The sequence below is a fragment of the Protomyctophum parallelum genome, assembly GCF_964188405.1.
Source record: "Protomyctophum parallelum genome assembly, chromosome: 21".
NCBI lineage: Eukaryota > Metazoa > Chordata > Actinopteri > Myctophiformes > Myctophidae > Protomyctophum > Protomyctophum parallelum.
The window spans coordinates 595,001-613,004 of record NC_139713.1 but is presented as its reverse complement, the minus strand read 5'-3'; the positions used below and the strand labels follow the sequence as shown (position 1 = coordinate 613,004).

The 18,004-nt window shown below is 42.7% G+C and overlaps 1 protein-coding gene across 1 annotated transcript in view; it reads left to right on the top strand.

Moving 5' to 3' along the window:
• Positions 1 to 18,004, top strand: part of LOC310879557 (inositol hexakisphosphate and diphosphoinositol-pentakisphosphate kinase 2-like) — a gene marked incomplete at its 3' end in the record, with an annotated part of 71,002 nt that overhangs the window by 22,054 nt on the left and 30,944 nt on the right. Inside the window, exons 13-22 of the mRNA XM_083794332.1 lie at positions 1,394 to 1,480; positions 1,856 to 1,931; positions 2,865 to 2,974; positions 3,890 to 3,975; positions 5,756 to 5,887; positions 6,582 to 6,703; positions 8,021 to 8,203; positions 8,975 to 9,116; positions 10,768 to 10,991; positions 11,093 to 11,135. Of these exons, the coding sequence (XP_083650458.1) occupies positions 1,394 to 1,480; positions 1,856 to 1,931; positions 2,865 to 2,974; positions 3,890 to 3,975; positions 5,756 to 5,887; positions 6,582 to 6,703; positions 8,021 to 8,203; positions 8,975 to 9,116; positions 10,768 to 10,991; positions 11,093 to 11,135 (1,205 nt within the window). The remainder of the gene's footprint in view (positions 1 to 1,393; positions 1,481 to 1,855; positions 1,932 to 2,864; positions 2,975 to 3,889; positions 3,976 to 5,755; positions 5,888 to 6,581; positions 6,704 to 8,020; positions 8,204 to 8,974; positions 9,117 to 10,767; positions 10,992 to 11,092; positions 11,136 to 18,004) is intronic.

Genomic DNA, 18,004 nt, shown 5'->3' with positions numbered 1-18,004 from the left:
TTACTGTGTGTTGTAATGTTATTAATAGGATGGAGTTACTGTGTGTTGTAATGTTATTAATAGGATGGAGTTACCGTATGTTGTAATGTTATTAATAGGATGGAGTTACTGTGTGTTGTAATGTTATTAATAGGATGGAGTTACTGTGTGTTGTAATGTTATTAATAGGATGGAGTTACTGTGTGTTGTAATGTTATTAATAGGATGGAGTTACCGTATGTTGTAATGTTATTAATAGGATGGAGTTACTGTGTGTTGTAATGTTATTAATAGGATGGAGTTACTGTGTGTTGTAATGTTATTAATAGGATGGAGTTACTGTGTGTTGTAATGTTATTAATAGGATGGAGTTACTGTGTGTTGTAATGTTATTAATAGGATGGAGTTACTGTGTGTTGTAATGTTATTAATAGGATGGAGTTACTGTGTGTTGTAATGTTATTAATAGGATGGAGTTACTGTGTGTTGTAATGTTATTAATAGGATGGAGTTACTGTGTGTTGTAATGTTATTAATAGGATGGAGTTACTGTGTGTTGTAATGTTGTTAATAGGATGGAGTTACTGTGTGTTGTAATGTTATTAATAGGATGGAGTTACTGTATTTTGTAATGTTATTAATAGGATGGAGTTACTGTGTGTTGTAATGTTATTAATAGGATGGAGTTACGGTATGTTGTAATGTTATTAATAGGATGGAGTTACTGTGTGTTGTAATGTTATTAATAAGATGGAGTTACTGTGTGTTGTAATGTTATTAATAGGATGGAGTTACTGTGTGTTGTAATGTTTTTAATAGGATGGAGTTACTGTGTGTTGTATTGTTATTAATAGGATGGAGTTACTGTGTGTTGTAATGTTATTAATAGGATGGAGTTACCGTGTGTTGTAATGTTATTAATAGGATGGAGTTACTGTGTGTTGTAATGTTATTAATAGGATGGAGTTACTGTGTGTTGTAATGTTATTAATAGGATGGAGTTACTGTGTGTTGTAATGTTATTAATAGGATGGAGTTACTGTGTGTTGTAATGTTATTAATAGGATGGAGTTACTGTGTGTTGTAATGTTATTAATAGGATGGAGTTACTGTGTGTTGTAATGTTATTAATAGGATGGAGTTACTGTGTGTTGTAATGTTATTAATAGGATGGAGTTACGGTGTGTTGTAATGTTATTAATAGGATGGAGTTACTGTGTGTTGTAATGTTATTAATAGGATGGAGTTACTGTGTGTTGTAATGTTATTAATAGGATGGAGTTACCGTATGTTGTAATGTTATTAATAGGATGGAGTTACGGTGTGTTGTAATGTTATTAATAGGATGGAGTTACTGTGTGTTGTAATGTTATTAATAGGATGGAGTTACTTTGTGTTGTAATGTTATTAATAGGATGGAGTTACGGTGTGTCATCGCTGTCATTCGTCATGGAGACAGAACTCCCAAGCAGAAAATGAAGATGGAGGTTCGACACCAGAGGTGAACATAATAACACATGAGGATCTAAGGAGTGTGTGTGTGTGTGTGTGTGTGTGTGTGTGTGTGTGTGTGTGTGTGTGTGTGTGTGTGTGTGTGTGTGTGTGTGTGTGTGTGTGTGTGTGTGTGTGTGTGTGTGTGTGTGTGTGTGTGTGTGTGTGTGTGTGCGTGCGTGCATGCGTGCAAGATTGTAGGTTTAAAGTATTGGTTTAAATAATGATTTCTCTAGCTTTGTCATGCATGGAACTAAATGATGTATTGCATTGTCTGTCTGTCTGTCTGTCTGTCTGTCTGTCTGTCTGTCTGTCTGTCTGTCTGTCTGTCTGTCTGTCTGTCTGTCTGTCTGTCTGTCTGTCTGTCTGTCTGTCTGTCCTCCAGGTTCTTCGAGCTCTTTGAGAAGTGTGACGGATACAAGAGTGGAAAACTGAAGTTAAAGAAGCCAAAGCAGTTACAAGTTAGTACATCAATGCCTAAACATGTAGCTAGGTGTAATGTTGGAGTTCACAGAAGACATGTAAATATGAAATAAATGCTTAAACATGTAGCTAGGTGTAATGTTGGAGTTCACAGAAGACATGTAAATATGAAATAAATGCCTAAACATGTAGCTAGGTGTAATGTTGGAGTTCACAGAAGACATGTAAATATGAAATAAATGCTTAAACATGTAGCTAGGTGTAATGTTGGAGTTCACAGAAGACATGTAAATATGAAATAAATGCTTAAACATGTAGCTAGGTGTAATGTTAGAGACCACAGAAGTGAACCTTTCAAGCCTGTTTTTTCAGCTGGCTGTTTCTCTGCAAGACATTACTCTATAAGCCATACCTCCAAAACTGGTGGGTCAAACTGAACAACCAACCAGCTTTGTTGATGATTTGATTGGCTGATCACCCCATAGCGATGATTTGATTGGATGAGCAAAGTACATATTGAGGATAAAAAGTGATTGGCCGGCCCAGGCCGTAGCGTAACGGTCTGGGCACCGGACTGGTGATCCAGTCGCGGTGTGCCGCGGGTTCGACTCCCGGACCCGACACGGCCTTTACCGCATGTCATCCCCCCATCTCTCTCCCGTTTCCTGTCAGCCTACTATCTGTCCCTTACAAAATCAATAAAAGGCGTAAGCCGCAAAAAAAATATCTTAAAAAAAAAATTGGCCGGAATTACTTTTCTGATTATGTCATTGGCTGAGCACTGAATGTGATGATGTACGATGATAAGAGCGCCCCTCACTTCACACGGGTGTGATTTTCTTTCATATCATTAACAGAAGTGTATTTTTGTACGTCTATAAATGTTATGATGAATTGAACATGGTGTTGTGTTTGAAATGTACTGTAATTCTGAAATGTACTGTAATTCTGAAATCTGTTCATAAATCAAGGAAGTGCTGGACATCGCTCGGCAGCTGTTGGTGGAACTGGATCAGAACACAGATTCTGAGATTGAGGAATCCAAAGCCAAGCTGGAGCAGCTGAAGACTGTCCTGGAGATGTAAGAATTATCATCTTATATTAATAACTTTCAGTGTCACCTGGTGGTCACCAGTTTAGGCTTTGAGTGCCAATTCTCCCATTATAAAGAAAGAAAGAATTTGTAATTCTATTATGCATGTAATGTGCATGTCATCACCTGTACACCAGATTAGAGGATTTTTTTTTGTTTATTCCCAAGGGAAGACATCTTGTCGTCCGTGGCATCTGGTACATAATTGGCAATTAGACGTCTTGACGTTTATGGCTCTTAAACTGTTTAACAGTATGTCTGGAGATGTACAGTAAGCTAAGCAGCTGGAAACTCATAGCCTGGTGGGGCCAGACCTTAGACTAGAGTATATATGAATAGAGACGGAACCCAAGTTCTCCTCCATCCACCTGCATTAAGTTGGAGTTCTCCTCCATCCACTTGCATTAAGTTGGAGTTCTCCTCCATCCACTTGCATTAAGTTGCTCTAAAGCACATGAGGCAATTTCACTCCTCCTTCCGGGTAGGAACAGAGTGCATTCTGGGATGGATTGGACCCAAACACATGAACGCACTGCCGTTGACTATCATGGCACGCGTTCACGTGCGTTCACGTATGAAACAGCGTTCACGTGTCATCATGAACGTATGATAGTCAACAGACCAGCGCGTTCATGTGTTTGGGGCCAGGGGGCAACACCAAATTCGGCCACTATGTCCATTTCGCCTCAGGGTTTCCTCCGGGTGCTGTCTCTATTCATATATACTCTAAGGGCCAGACTCATAGCCTGGCCAGGCCTGGCCATAGGATGCACATTTCAAATTGTGTTACTGTTGTCTACTACAAATACTATTAACATTGAGTGACTGCATTTTCTCTCAGCGGTGAAATGTCCCTTTAACATTACGTCTCTTTCAGAATAAAAGCAAACCTTTCCCTTTCAGGTACGGCCATTTTTCCGGCATCAATCGTAAAGTGCAGCTGACCTACCTTCCCCATGGCTGCCCCAAGGCCTCCAGTGAGGAGGAAGGTAATGTTTTAACCTTCTCCAGGGTTAGTTAGAGGAGAAAGGTAATATTTTAACCTTCTCCAGGGTTAGTTAGAGGAGGAAGGTAATGTTTTAACCTTCTCCAAGGTTAGTTAGAGGAGGAAGGTAATGTTTTAACCTTCTCCAGGGTTAGTTAGAGGAGGAAGGTAATGTTTTAACCTTCTCCAGGGTTAGTTAGAGGAGGAAGGTAATGTTTTAACCTTCTCCAGGGTTAGTTAGAGGAGGAAGGTAATGTTTTAACCTTCTCCAGGGTTAGTTAGTTAGTCTAAACCTTCCCTATGGCTGCCCCAAGGCCTCCAGTAAGGAAGAAGGTAATGTTTAAACCATTTAGGTTTAAACATTACGTCGACATTTAAAATGAGTCTTCTAAATCCTGACAGTCGGTTCTGCTCAATATTTCATGTCAAGGACCCCAAGAAGTATTATGTAATACGCGGCACTCGGTGCCGCGCTACGAGCTTGTAGATCTGCTATTTTTCAATAGCTAAAGTATAACCTCATGCTAGAAACACCAAAAGGGGTTCCCGTCTAGAATGAGTTAACTCATGTTCATGACCAAAAACCTGTCATGGAAATGTGGTCTCACTTCCTTCCTGGACTACAAATTCACACCTCCATGCAGCCTCCCCCCCTCTCCACAAGGACGGGAAGTGCACTAAAGCATTATGGGCATTGTAGGAATTCAGCAATCCAGTCAAAACCTAGTGAAAACCTAGTGAAACTCACTTTACTCACTTTACCCAGATACAGCTCAACGTGTTCTTATAACAAAAAAAACATGGCATGGATGCACCTGAGACGTATCCTCAGAGATGTATCTCAAGGTCATCGGGGTTTCGGATCTCTCGAACATCATACCCATCATTCAGGTGACCCAGCTGGGGTGATCAAGTCTCCACTTATGTCCCAGTAGCTACCCTCAATCCGGGGTAGAGTGGTGGATTCCTCAGCGGCGGTGGCTCAGGGGTAGAGTGACCGGATGGTAACCGCAAGCCAAGGTTGCCAGTTCAAACCCGGGCTCCCCCAGAGTTAGTGTCGAAGTGTCCTTGAGCAAGACACTGAACCCCTAATTGCTCCTGATGTGCTGGTTGGTGCCTTGCATGGTTTCTGCCGCCATCGGTGTGTGAATGTGTGTGTGAATGGGTGAATGTAATGCACAATCTATGTAAACCGCTTTGGATAGAGGCGCTATATAAATGCACTATGTATTTACCATTTTATATTATCACCACTTTACCCAAATACAGCTCAATGTGTTCTTATATTATCACCACTTTACCCAAATACAGCTCAATGTGTTCTTATATTATCACCACTTTACCCAAATACAGGTGGTCCTGATTCTGGAGGTGGGCTGTGTCTTTGATTTGTACATGGACCAGGCATTCCAAGATAAACATTCTAAGTATCAACCATTACTTGGAAGTAACAAACTTGGGGTATCGCTGTAGATTTGCCATACTGATATTCGGAAGCCTGGGCCGTGTGCATAAACTGACCATGAGTGGCCTAAGAATAGCTGGCATGACAAAAAGCAAAGCCAATCAACTTGCCAAATACTGAGCTCTGTTTGGGCTGTTCTAGGCAGTTTGTCTGTGTGGAGAAGGAGGTGCCATGTGTATCCTTAAGTGGACATGAACTGTCAACCCCGTTGTATTTGTTTCCTTGTAAAATTAATTGTGATTTGTGGATTCAAATAAAGAAATCGAAGTGTGTGTGTGTGTGTGTGTGTGTGTGTGTGTGTGTGTGCGTGTGCGTGCAGACACACAGCTCCACAGCGCCCCCAGCAGTTTGCTGCTGGTATTGAAGTGGGGGGGTGAGCTGACTCCAGCAGGAAGAGTCCAAGCTGAGGAACTAGGAAAAGCCTTCCGCTGCATGTACCCTGGAGGCCAGGGTGGGTACTGCACCCTATCTATTGTAACTATATTTTCCCTGGAGGCCAGGGTGGGTACTTAAGCAATAAGCCACGAGAGGTCTCAGGTTAGCGGGTATTTTACACTGGCTGGGGGCGTAGGCAGACCCGACGCGCAGTGGAGGGTCTTCTACGCCCCCAGCCAGTGTAAAATACCCGGTGAGCTGGGACCTCGAGTGGCTTATTGCTTTTCTAAAACGGTTACAAACATATAGCAATATTAAACTAATAAAACTATTACATTCACAAAAGTAGCTACGCTTTGCTCCACTAGAGCGAGCGAGCCAGAGCTACAACACTTCCTTGTTTTGCTCGGCAAGTAGCCTATGTGACGGGAGAATAGCGCTTGATGTCTTTACGGGGCTGCCTGGAGCCCCACATTCACAGTCATATGAGCCGGGCGGTGCTTAGACGCCCGCACGGCATGTGTTTGTAAAGCAATCAAGCGCTCCCCTTCCCCAGTTCAGCTACAAGGCTGCAGGATGATACAAAGTGATTGAAGGAGTGGGTTATCGGTGAAATTTACACCGGTCACTTGATGGTAACCAGCCAATCAGAATGAAGTATTGGGACTACCCGTTTTAGAATGCACTCTATTATATCTACAACAGACTCAGGAGCAGCTGTAGATCATTAATAATAATAATTCTAATAGTAATGATGATGTCATTGTCAGGTGACTACGCAGGCTTCCCGGGGTGTGGCCTCCTGCGGCTGCACAGCACGTACCGTCACGACCTGAAGATCTACGCCTCTGACGAGGGGCGTGTCCAGATGACTGCTGCTGCCTTCGCTAAGGTTACCTATCTATATATATCTGTATCTACGCCTCTGACGAGGGGCGTGTCCAGATGACTGCTGCTGCCTTCGCTAAGGTTACCTATCTATATATATCTATATCTACGCCTCTGACGAGGGGCGTGTCCAGATGACTGCTGCTGCCTTCGCTAAGGTTACCTATCTATATATATCTATATCTACGCCTCTGACGAGGGGCGTGTCCAGATGACTGCTGCTGCCTTCGCTAAGGTTACCTATCTATATATATCTATATCTACGCCTCTGACGAGGGGCGTGTCCAGATGACTGCTGCTGCCTTCGCTAAGGTTACCTATCTATATATATCTATATCTACGCCTCTGACGAGGGGCGTGTCCAGATGACTGCTGCTGCCTTCGCTAAGGTTACCTATCTATATATATCTATATCTACGCCTCTGACGAGGGGCGTGTCCAGATGACTGCTGCTGCCTTCGCTAAGGTTACCTATCTATATATATCTATATCTACGCCTCTGACGAGGGGCGTGTCCAGATGACTGCTGCTGCCTTCGCTAAGGTTACCTATCTATATATATCTATATCTACGCCTCTGACGAGGGGCGTGTCCAGATGACTGCTGCTGCCTTCGCTAAGGTTACCTATCTATATATATCTATATCTACGCCTCTGACGAGGGGCGTGTCCAGATGACTGCTGCTGCCTTCGCTAAGGTTACCTATATATATATCTATATCTACGCCTCTGACGAGGGGCGTGTCCAGATGACTGCTGCTGCCTTCGCTAAGGTTACCTATCTATCTATATCTATATCTACGCCTCTGACGAGGGGCGTGTCCAGATGACTGCTGCTGCCTTCGCTAAGGTTACCTATCTATATATATCTATATCTATTTCTATCTATAGTATCTATATCTATGTATATCTATCTATATATCAGATTGGGTTAAAGATCAGACAGCGTGATTGAACAGATAGTTTTTAAGTTTTTAATACAACGTAACACACACACACGCGCGTTGTGTTAACCGCGCGTCAATTAAATTGACGCCGTTAAAATGCATTTGCGTTTACGCTTAACGCGTTAACTTTGACAGGCTTAATTTATATATATATTTTAGGGCCTCCTGCCTCTAGAGGGCGAGCTGACTCCAATCCTGGTCCAGATGGTGTATTTATTCATGTATTTATACATGTATTTATACATGTATTTATATGTATTTATATATTTTAGGGCCTCCTGGCTCTAGAGGGCGAGCTGACTCCAATCCTGGTCCAGATGGTGTATTTATACATGTATTTATACATGTATTTATACATGTATTTATATATTTTAGGGCCTCCTGGCTCTAGAGGGCGAGCTGACTCCCATCCTGGTCCAGATGGTAAAGAGCGCCAACATGAACGGTCTCCTGGACAGCGACAGTGACTCTCTGAGCAGCTGTCAGCAAAGGGTTAAAACCAGATTGCACGACATCATGCAGAGAGACAGAGACTTCACTGCAGAGGACTATGACAAGGTATGTCCACTAGAGGGTGCTAGGTCCCCTACTATATATATATATATATAGTCTGCACTCTGTCCTCTCCCCACCATATATTATTGTCATTACAGCTGGCCACCACTAGAGGCAGATGATCCGTATATATCTTTATTGTCATTACAGCTGGCCACCACTAGAGGCAGATGATCCGTATATATCTTTATTGTCATTACAGCTGGCCACCACTAGAGGCAGATGATCCGTATATATCTTTATTGTCATTACAGCTGGCCACCACTAGAGGCAGATGATCCGTATATATCTTTATTGTCATTACAGCTGGCCACCACTAGAGGCAGATGATCCGTATATATCTTTATTGTCATTACAGCTGGCCACCACTAGAGGCAGATGATCCGTATATATCTTTATTGTCATTACAGCTGGCCACCACTAGAGGCAGATGATCCGTATATATCTTTATTGTCATTACAGCTGGCCACCACTAGAGGCAGATGATCCGTATATATCTTTATTGTCATTACAGCTGGCCACCACTAGAGGCAGATGATCTGTATATATCTTTATTGTCATTACAGCTGGCCACCACTAGAGGCAGATGATCCGTATATATCTTTATTGTCATTACAGCTGGCCACCACTAGAGGCAGATGATCCGTATATATCTTTATTGTCATTACAGCTGGCCACCACTAGAGGCAGATGATCCGTATATATCTTTATTGTCATTACAGCTGGCCACCACTAGAGGCAGATGATCCGTATATATCTTTATTGTCATTACAGCTCGCCCCCACCAGAGGGCTCTCTCTGGTGCAGTCCATGCAGATGATCCAGAATCCGGTGAAAACGTGCGACAAGATTTACTCTCTGATCCAGAAGCTCACACTGCAGATCCGACACAAGATGGACAACCCGAACTTAGCTGGTACGATAATGTTCCTGATGCTAATGCTAACACAACACGACACAAGATGGATGACCCAACTTAGCTGGTATGATAATGTTCCTAACCCTAACGCTAACTCTAACGCTAATGCTAATCTTAACACTAAACCGAACCATAACTCTAACACAACACAACACTGCAGCTCTTGACACAAGATGGACGACCCTAACTTATCGTGTACGATGTTTCCTAAAGCTAATGCTAACGCAACACAAGATGGACAACCCGAACTTAGCTGGTACGATGATGTTCCTAACGCTAATGCTAACACAACACGACACAAGATGGACAAACAAAACGTATCTGGTACCATAATGTTCCTGTATTTAATCTAACAGACATCCAGCTGGACCACAGCGAGGCGTTGGAGCTCATACTGAGACTCATTAATGTTAATTAACTGATGTTATTTATGTTAATTAACTGATGTTATTCATGTTAATTAACTGATGTTATTCATGTTAATTAACTGATGTTATTCATGTTAATTAACTGATGTCATTAATGTAAATTAACTGATGTCATTCATGTTAATTAACTGATGTTATTCATGTAAATTAACTGATGTCATTCATGTTAATTAACTGGTGTTATTCATGTTAATTAACTGGTGTCATTAATGTTAATTAACTGATGTTATTATATATATATATATATATATATATATATATATATATATATATACAGACATCCAGCTGTACCACAGTGATGTTAATGTTAATATAATTAATATAATGTTAATATTTATTAATATTATATTGATATTATAAACAGACATCCAGCTGTACCACAGTGATGTGAATATGAATGTTATTAATATAATGTTAATGTTTATTAATATAATATTAATATTATAAACAGACATCCAGCTGTACCACAGTGATGTGAATATTAATGTCATTAATATAATGTTAATGTTTATTAATATAATATTAATATTATAAACAGACATCCAGCTGTACCACAGTGATGTGAATATGAATGTTATTAATATAATGTTAATGTTTATTAATATAATATTAATATTATAAACAGACATCCAGCTGTACCACAGTGATGTGAATATTAATGTAATTAATATAATGTTAATTATTATTAATATAATATTAATATTATAAACAGACATCCAGCTGTACCACAGTGATGTGAATATTAATGTTATTAATATAATGTTAATGTTAATATAATATTAATATTATAAACAGACATCCAGCTGTACCACAGTGATGTGAATATTAATGTCATTAATATAATGTTAATGTTTATTAATATAATATTAATATTATAAACAGACATCCAGCTGTACCACAGTGATGTGAATATTAATGTCATTAATATAATGTTAATGTTAATATAATATTAATATTATAAACAGACATCCAGCTGTACCACAGTGATGTGAATATTAATGTCATTAATATAATGTTAATGTTTATTAATATTATATTAATATTATAAACAGACATCCAGCTGTACCACAGTGATGTGAATATTAATGTCATTAATATAATGTTAATGTTTATTAATATAATATTAATATTATAAACAGACATCCAGCTGTACCACAGTGATGTTAATGTTAATATAATGAATATAATGTTTATTAATATAATATTAATATTATAAACAGACATCCAGCTGTACCACAGTGAGACGTTGGAGCTGATGCTCAGGCGATGGTCCAAGCTGGAGAAGGACTTCAGGATGAAGAACGGACGCTACAACATCAGTAAGATCCCCGACATCTACGACTGCATCAAGTACGACGTTCAACACAACGGCTCCCTGGGCCTGACCCATACCATGGAGATCTACCGACTGTCCAAGGCCCTGGCCGACATCGTCATACCACAGGTAATGCTGTTATATAATTTAATAATAAGTTGTGCGCATAGTATAATGTATAATGTGTTATAACTTAATAATTGGTGTGTATTACTTGTATTTCTGTTTAGGAGTATGGAATCTCTCAGGCTGAGAAGCTGGACATCGCTAAAGGTAAGGTTAATGATGTAGTTAACGTTATGTTGATATTATAGTGTTGCAGTCCCACCCCCTCATAGTCCCCCTCTCAGTTCCGCCCACTCTCAGTCCCGCCCCCTCTCAGTCCCGCCCCCTTTCATTTTCCCCCATAGACGTTTCAGAAAGTATTTTGCAGTGACTGACTGTAGCTCTACTCACAACACACAGTGACTGTAGCTCTACTCAACACACAGTGACTGTAGCTCTACTCAACACACAGTGACTGTAGCTCTACTCAACACAGTGACTGTAGCTCTACTCAACTCACAGTGACTGTAGCTCTACTCAACACACAGTGACTGTAGCTCTACTCAACTCACAGTGACTGTAGCTCTACTCAACTCACAGTGACTGTAGCTCTACTCAACTCACAGTGACTGTAGCTCTACTCAACTCACAGTGACTGTAGCTCTACTCAACTCACAGTGACTGTAGCTCTACTCAACACAGTGACTGTAGCTCTACTCAACACACAGTGACTGTAGCTCTACTCAACACACAGTGACTGTAGCTCTACTCAACTCACAGTGACTGTAGCTCTACTCAACACACAGTGACTGTAGCTCTACTCAACTCACAGTGACTGTAGCTCTACTCAACACAGTGACTGTAGCTCTACTCAACTCACAGTGACTGTAGCTCTACTCACAACACAGTGACTGTAGCTCTACTCAACTCACAGTGACTGTAGCTCTACTCAACTCACAGTGACTGTAGCTCTACTCAACACAGTGACTGTAGCTCTACTCAACACAGTGACTGTAGCTCTACTCAACACACAGTGACTGTAGCTCTACTCAACACACAGTGACTGTAGCTCTACTCAACTCACAGTGACTGTAGCTCTACTCAACACAGTGACTGTAGCTCTACTCAACACACAGTGACTGTAGCTCTACTCAACACACAGTGACTGTAGCTCTACTCAACTCACAGTGACTGTAGCTCTACTCAACTCACAGTGACTGTAGCTCTACTCAACACAGTGACTGTAGCTCTACTCAACTCACAGTGACTGTAGCTCTACTCACAACACAGTGACTGTAGCTCTACTCAACTCACAGTGACTGTAGCTCTACTCAACACAGTGACTGTAGCTCTACTCAACTCACAGTGACTGTAGCTCTACTCAACACACAGTGACTGTAGCTCTACTCAACTCACAGTGACTGTAGCTCTACTCAACACAGTGACTGTAGCTCTACTCAACTCACAGTGACTGTAGCTCTACTCACAACACACAGTGACTGTAGCTCTACTCAACACACAGTGACTGTAGCTCTACTCAACTCACAGTGACTGTAGCTCTACTCAACACAGTGACTGTAGCTCTACTCAACTCACAGTGACTGTAGCTCTACTCAACACACAGTGACTGTAGCTCTACTCAACTCACAGTGACTGTAGCTCTACTCAACACACAGTGACTGTAGCTCTACTCAACACAGTGACTGTAGCTCTACTCAACACTCAGTGACTGTAGCTCTACTCAACTCACAGTGACTGTAGCTCTACTCAACACACAGTGACTGTAGCTCTACTCAACACACAGTGACTGTAGCTCTACTCAACACACAGTGACTGTAGCTCTACTCAACTCACAGTGACTGTAGCTCTACTCAACACAGTGACTGTAGCTCTACTCAACTCACAGTGACTGTAGCTCTACTCAACTCACAGTGACTGTAGCTCTACTCAACTCACAGTGACTGTAGCTCTACTCAACACACAGTGACTGTAGCTCTACTCAACACACAGTGACTGTAGCTCTACTCAACTCACAGTGACTGTAGCTCTACTCAACTCACAGTGACTGTAGCTCTACTCAACACACAGTGACTGTAGCTCTACTCAACACACAGTGACTGTAGCTCTACACAACACACAGTGACTGTAGCTCTACTCACAACACACAGTGACTGTAGCTCTACTCACAACACACAGTGACTGTAGCTCTACTCAACACACAGTGACTGTAGCTCTACTCACAACACAGTGACTGTAGCTCTACTCAACTCACAGTGACTGTAGCTCTACTCACAACACACAGTGACTGTAGCTCTACTCACAACACACAGTGACTGTAGCTCTACTCACAACACACAGTGACTGTAGCTCTACTCAACACACAGGGACTGTAGCTCTACTCAACACACAGTGACTGTAGCTCTACTCACAACACAGTGACTGTAGCTCTACTCAACTCACAGTGACTGTAGCTCTACTCAACACACAGTGACTGTAGCTCTACTCAACACACAGTGACTGTAGCTCTACTCAACTCACAGTGACTGTAGCTCTACTCACAACACACAGTGACTGTAGCTCTACTCACAACACAGTGACTGTAGCTCTACTCAACACACAGTGACTGTAGCTCTACTCAACACACAGTGACTGTAGCTCTACTCAACACACAGTGACTGTAGCTCTACTCAACACACAGTGACTGTAGCTCTACTCAACACACAGTGACTGTAGCTCTACTCAACACACAGTGACTGTAGCTCTACTCAACACACAGTGACTGTAGCTCTACTCAACACACAGTGACTGTAGCTCTACTCACAACTCACAGTGACTGTAGCTCTACTCAACACACAGTGACTGTAGCTCTACTCACAACTCACAGTGACTGTAGCTCTACTCAACACACAGTGACTGTAGCTCTACTCACAACACAGTGACTGTAGCTCTACTCAACACACAGTGACTGTAGCTCTACTCACAACACAGTGACTGTAGCTCTACTCAACACAGTGACTGTAGCTCTACTCAACACACAGTGACTGTAGCTCTACTCAACACACAGTGACTGTAGCTCTACTCACAACTCACAGTGACTGTAGCTCTACTCACAACACAGTGACTGTAGCTCTACTCAACACAGTGACTGTAGCTCTACTCACAACACAGTGACTGTAGCTCTACTCAACACACAGTGACTGTAGCTCTACTCAACACACAGTGACTGTAGCTCTACTCAACTCACAGTGACTGTAGCTCTACTCAACACACAGTGACTGTAGCTCTACTCAACTCACAGTGACTGTAGCTCTACTCAACACACAGTGACTGTAGCTCTACTCAACTCACAGTGACTGTAGCTCTACTCAACTCACAGTGACTGTAGCTCTACTCACAACACAGTGACTGTAGCTCTACTCAACTCACAGTGACTGTAGCTCTACTCAACACACAGTGACTGTAGCTCTACTCAACTCACAGTGACTGTAGCTCTACTCAACACTCAGTGACTGTAGCTCTACTCAACACACAGTGACTGTAGCTCTACTCAACACAGTGACTGTAGCTCTACTCAACACAGTGACTGTAGCTCTACTCAACACACAGTGACTGTAGCTCTACTCAACACAGTGACTGTAGCTCTACTCAACACACAGTGACTGTAGCTCTACTCAACACAGTGACTGTAGCTCTACTCAACACACAGTGACTGTAGCTCTACTCAACACAGTGACTGTAGCTCTACTCAACACACAGTGACTGTAGCTCTACTCAACACAGTGACTGTAGCTCTACTCAACACACAGTGACTGTAGCTCTACTCAACACAGTGACTGTAGCTCTACTCAACACAGTGACTGTAGCTCTACTCAACACACAGTGACTGTAGCTCTACTCACAACACAGTGACTGTAGCTCTACTCAACACACATTGACTGTAGCTCTACTCAACACAGTGACTGTAGCTCTACTCACAACACAGTGACTGTAGCTCTACTCAACACACAGTGACTGTAGCTCTACTCAACTCACAGTGACTGTAGCTCTACTCAACACTCAGTGACTGTAGCTCTACTCAACACACAGTGACTGTAGCTCTACTCAACTCACAGTGACTGTAGCTCTACTCAACACTCAGTGACTGTAGCTCTACTCAACACACAGTGACTGTAGCTCTACTCAACACACAGTGACTGTAGCTATACTCAACACAGTGACTGTAGCTCTACTCAACACACAGTGACTGTAGCTCTACTCAACACAGTGACTGTAGCTCTACTCAACACACAGTGACTGTAGCTCTACTCAACACACAGTGACTGTAGCTCTACTCAACACACAGTGACTGTAGCTCTACTCAACTCACAGTGACTGTAGCTCTACTCAACACACAGTGACTGTAGCTCTACTCAACTCACAGTGACTGTAGCTCTACTCAACACACAGTGACTGTAGCTCTACTCAACACACAGTGACTGTAGCTCTACTCAACACACAGTGACTGTAGCTCTACTCACAACACAGTGACTGTAGCTCTACTCAACACACAGTGACTGTAGCTCTACTCACAACACACAGTGACTGTAGCTCTACTCAACTCACAGTGACTGTAGCTCTACATAACACACAGTGACTGTAGCTCTACATAACACACAGTGACTGTAGCTCTACTCACAACACAGTGACTGTAGCTCTACTCAACACACAGTGACTGTAGCTCTACTCACAACTCACAGTGACTGTAGCTCTACTCAACTCACAGTGACTGTAGCTCTACTCAACACACAGTGACTGTAGCTCTACTCACAACACAGTGACTGTAGCTCTACTCAACTCACAGTGACTGTAGCTCTACTCAACACACAGTGACTGTAGCTCTACTCAACACACAGTGACTGTAGCTCTACTCAACTCACAGTGACTGTAGCTCTACATAACACACAGTGACTGTAGCTCTACATAACACACAGTGACTGTAGCTCTACTCACAACACAGTGACTGTAGCTCTACTCAACACACAGTGACTGTAGCTCTACTCACAACTCACAGTGACTGTAGCTCTACTCAACACACAGTGACTGTAGCTCTACTCACAACACAGTGACTGTAGCTCTACTCAACACACAGTGACTGTAGCTCTACTCAACTCACAGTGACTGTAGCTCTACTCAACACACAGTGACTGTAGCTCTACTCAACTCACAGTGACTGTAGCTCTACTCACAACACAGTGACTGTAGCTCTACTCAACACACAGTGACTGTAGCTCTACTCAACACACAGTGACTGTAGCTCTACTCAACACACAGTGACTGTAGCTCTACTCACAACACAGTGACTGTAGCTCTACTCAACTCACAGTGACTGTAGCTCTACTCAACACACAGTGACTGTAGCTCTACTCAACACACAGTGACTGTAGCTCTACTCAACTCACAGTGACTGTAGCTCTACTCAACTCACAGTGACTGTAGCTCTACTCAACACACAGTGACTGTAGCTCTACTCACAACACAGTGACTGTAGCTCTACTCAACACACAGTGACTGTAGCTCTACTCAACACACAGTGACTGTAGCTCTACTCAACACACAGTGACTGTAGCTCTACTCAACACACAGTGACTGTAGCTCTACTCAACACACAGTGACTGTAGCTCTACTCAACACACAGTGACTGTAGCTCTACTCAACACACAGTGACTGTAGCTCTACTCAACACACAGTGACTGTAGCTCTACTCACAACTCACAGTGACTGTAGCTCTACTCAACTCACAGTGACTGTAGCTCTACTCAACACACAGTGACTGTAGCTCTACTCACAACACACAGTGACTGTAGCTCTACTCACAACACAGTGACTGTAGCTCTACTCAACACAGTGACTGTAGCTCTACTCACAACACAGTGACTGTAGCTCTACTCAACACAGTGACTGTAGCTCTACTCAACACACAGTGACTGTAGCTCTACTCAACACACAGTGACTGTAGCTCTACTCAACACACAGTGACTGTAGCTCTACTCAACACACAGTGACTGTAGCTCTACTCAACACACAGTGACTGTAGCTCTACTCAACACAGTGACTGTAGCTCTACTCACAACACAGTGACTGTAGCTCTACTCAACACACAGTGACTGTAGCTCTACTCAACACACAGTGACTGTAGCTCTACTCACAACACAGTGACTGTAGCTCTACTCAACTCACAGTGACTGTAGCTCTACTCAACACACAGTGACTGTAGCTCTACTCAACACACAGTGACTGTAGCTCTACTCAACACAGTGACTGTAGCTCTACTCAACACAGTGACTGTAGCTCTACTCAACTCACAGTGACTGTAGCTCTACTCAACTCACAGTGACTGTAGCTCTACTCAACACACAGTGACTGTAGCTCTACTCACAACACACAGTGACTGTAGCTCTACTCAACTCACAGTGACTGTAGCTCTACACAACACACAGTGACTGTAGCTCTACTCACAACACAGTGACTGTAGCTCTACTCAACACACAGTGACTGTAGCTCTACTCAACACAGTGACTGTAGCTCTACTCACAACACAGTGACTGTAGCTCTACTCAACACACAGTGACTGTAGCTCTACTCAACACACAGTGACTGTAGCTCTACTCAAGGTTCAAGAGGATTCTTTTCTTCTTGTGGAGATTGTCAATGGAGGGGGGGGTGGTGGTGGGGGGGGAATTCAGATTCGTTTTTAGAGCGAGGGATAGCAATATGGCTATTCCTCCTCTCTGTCCATCATGGCTCTCTGCTCTGCAGGTCGCTGACCTGTTCCAAGGTCATGTCCATATTCTGATGTATCACCCCAACTGCCCTACCCAGCTCGGCCACCTTTCCAATTCTTCGGTACACAAGACCAATGCACAGCCCGCCCAGCAGACATTTAACCCTAACCCTAACCCAATGCACAGCCATCTAACCCTAACCCAATGCACAGCCCGATCAGCAGACATCTAACCCTAACCATAACCCAATGCACAGCCCGCCCAGCAGACATCTAACCCTAACCCAATGCACAGCCCGATCAGCAGACATCTAACCCTAACCCAAAGCACAGCCCG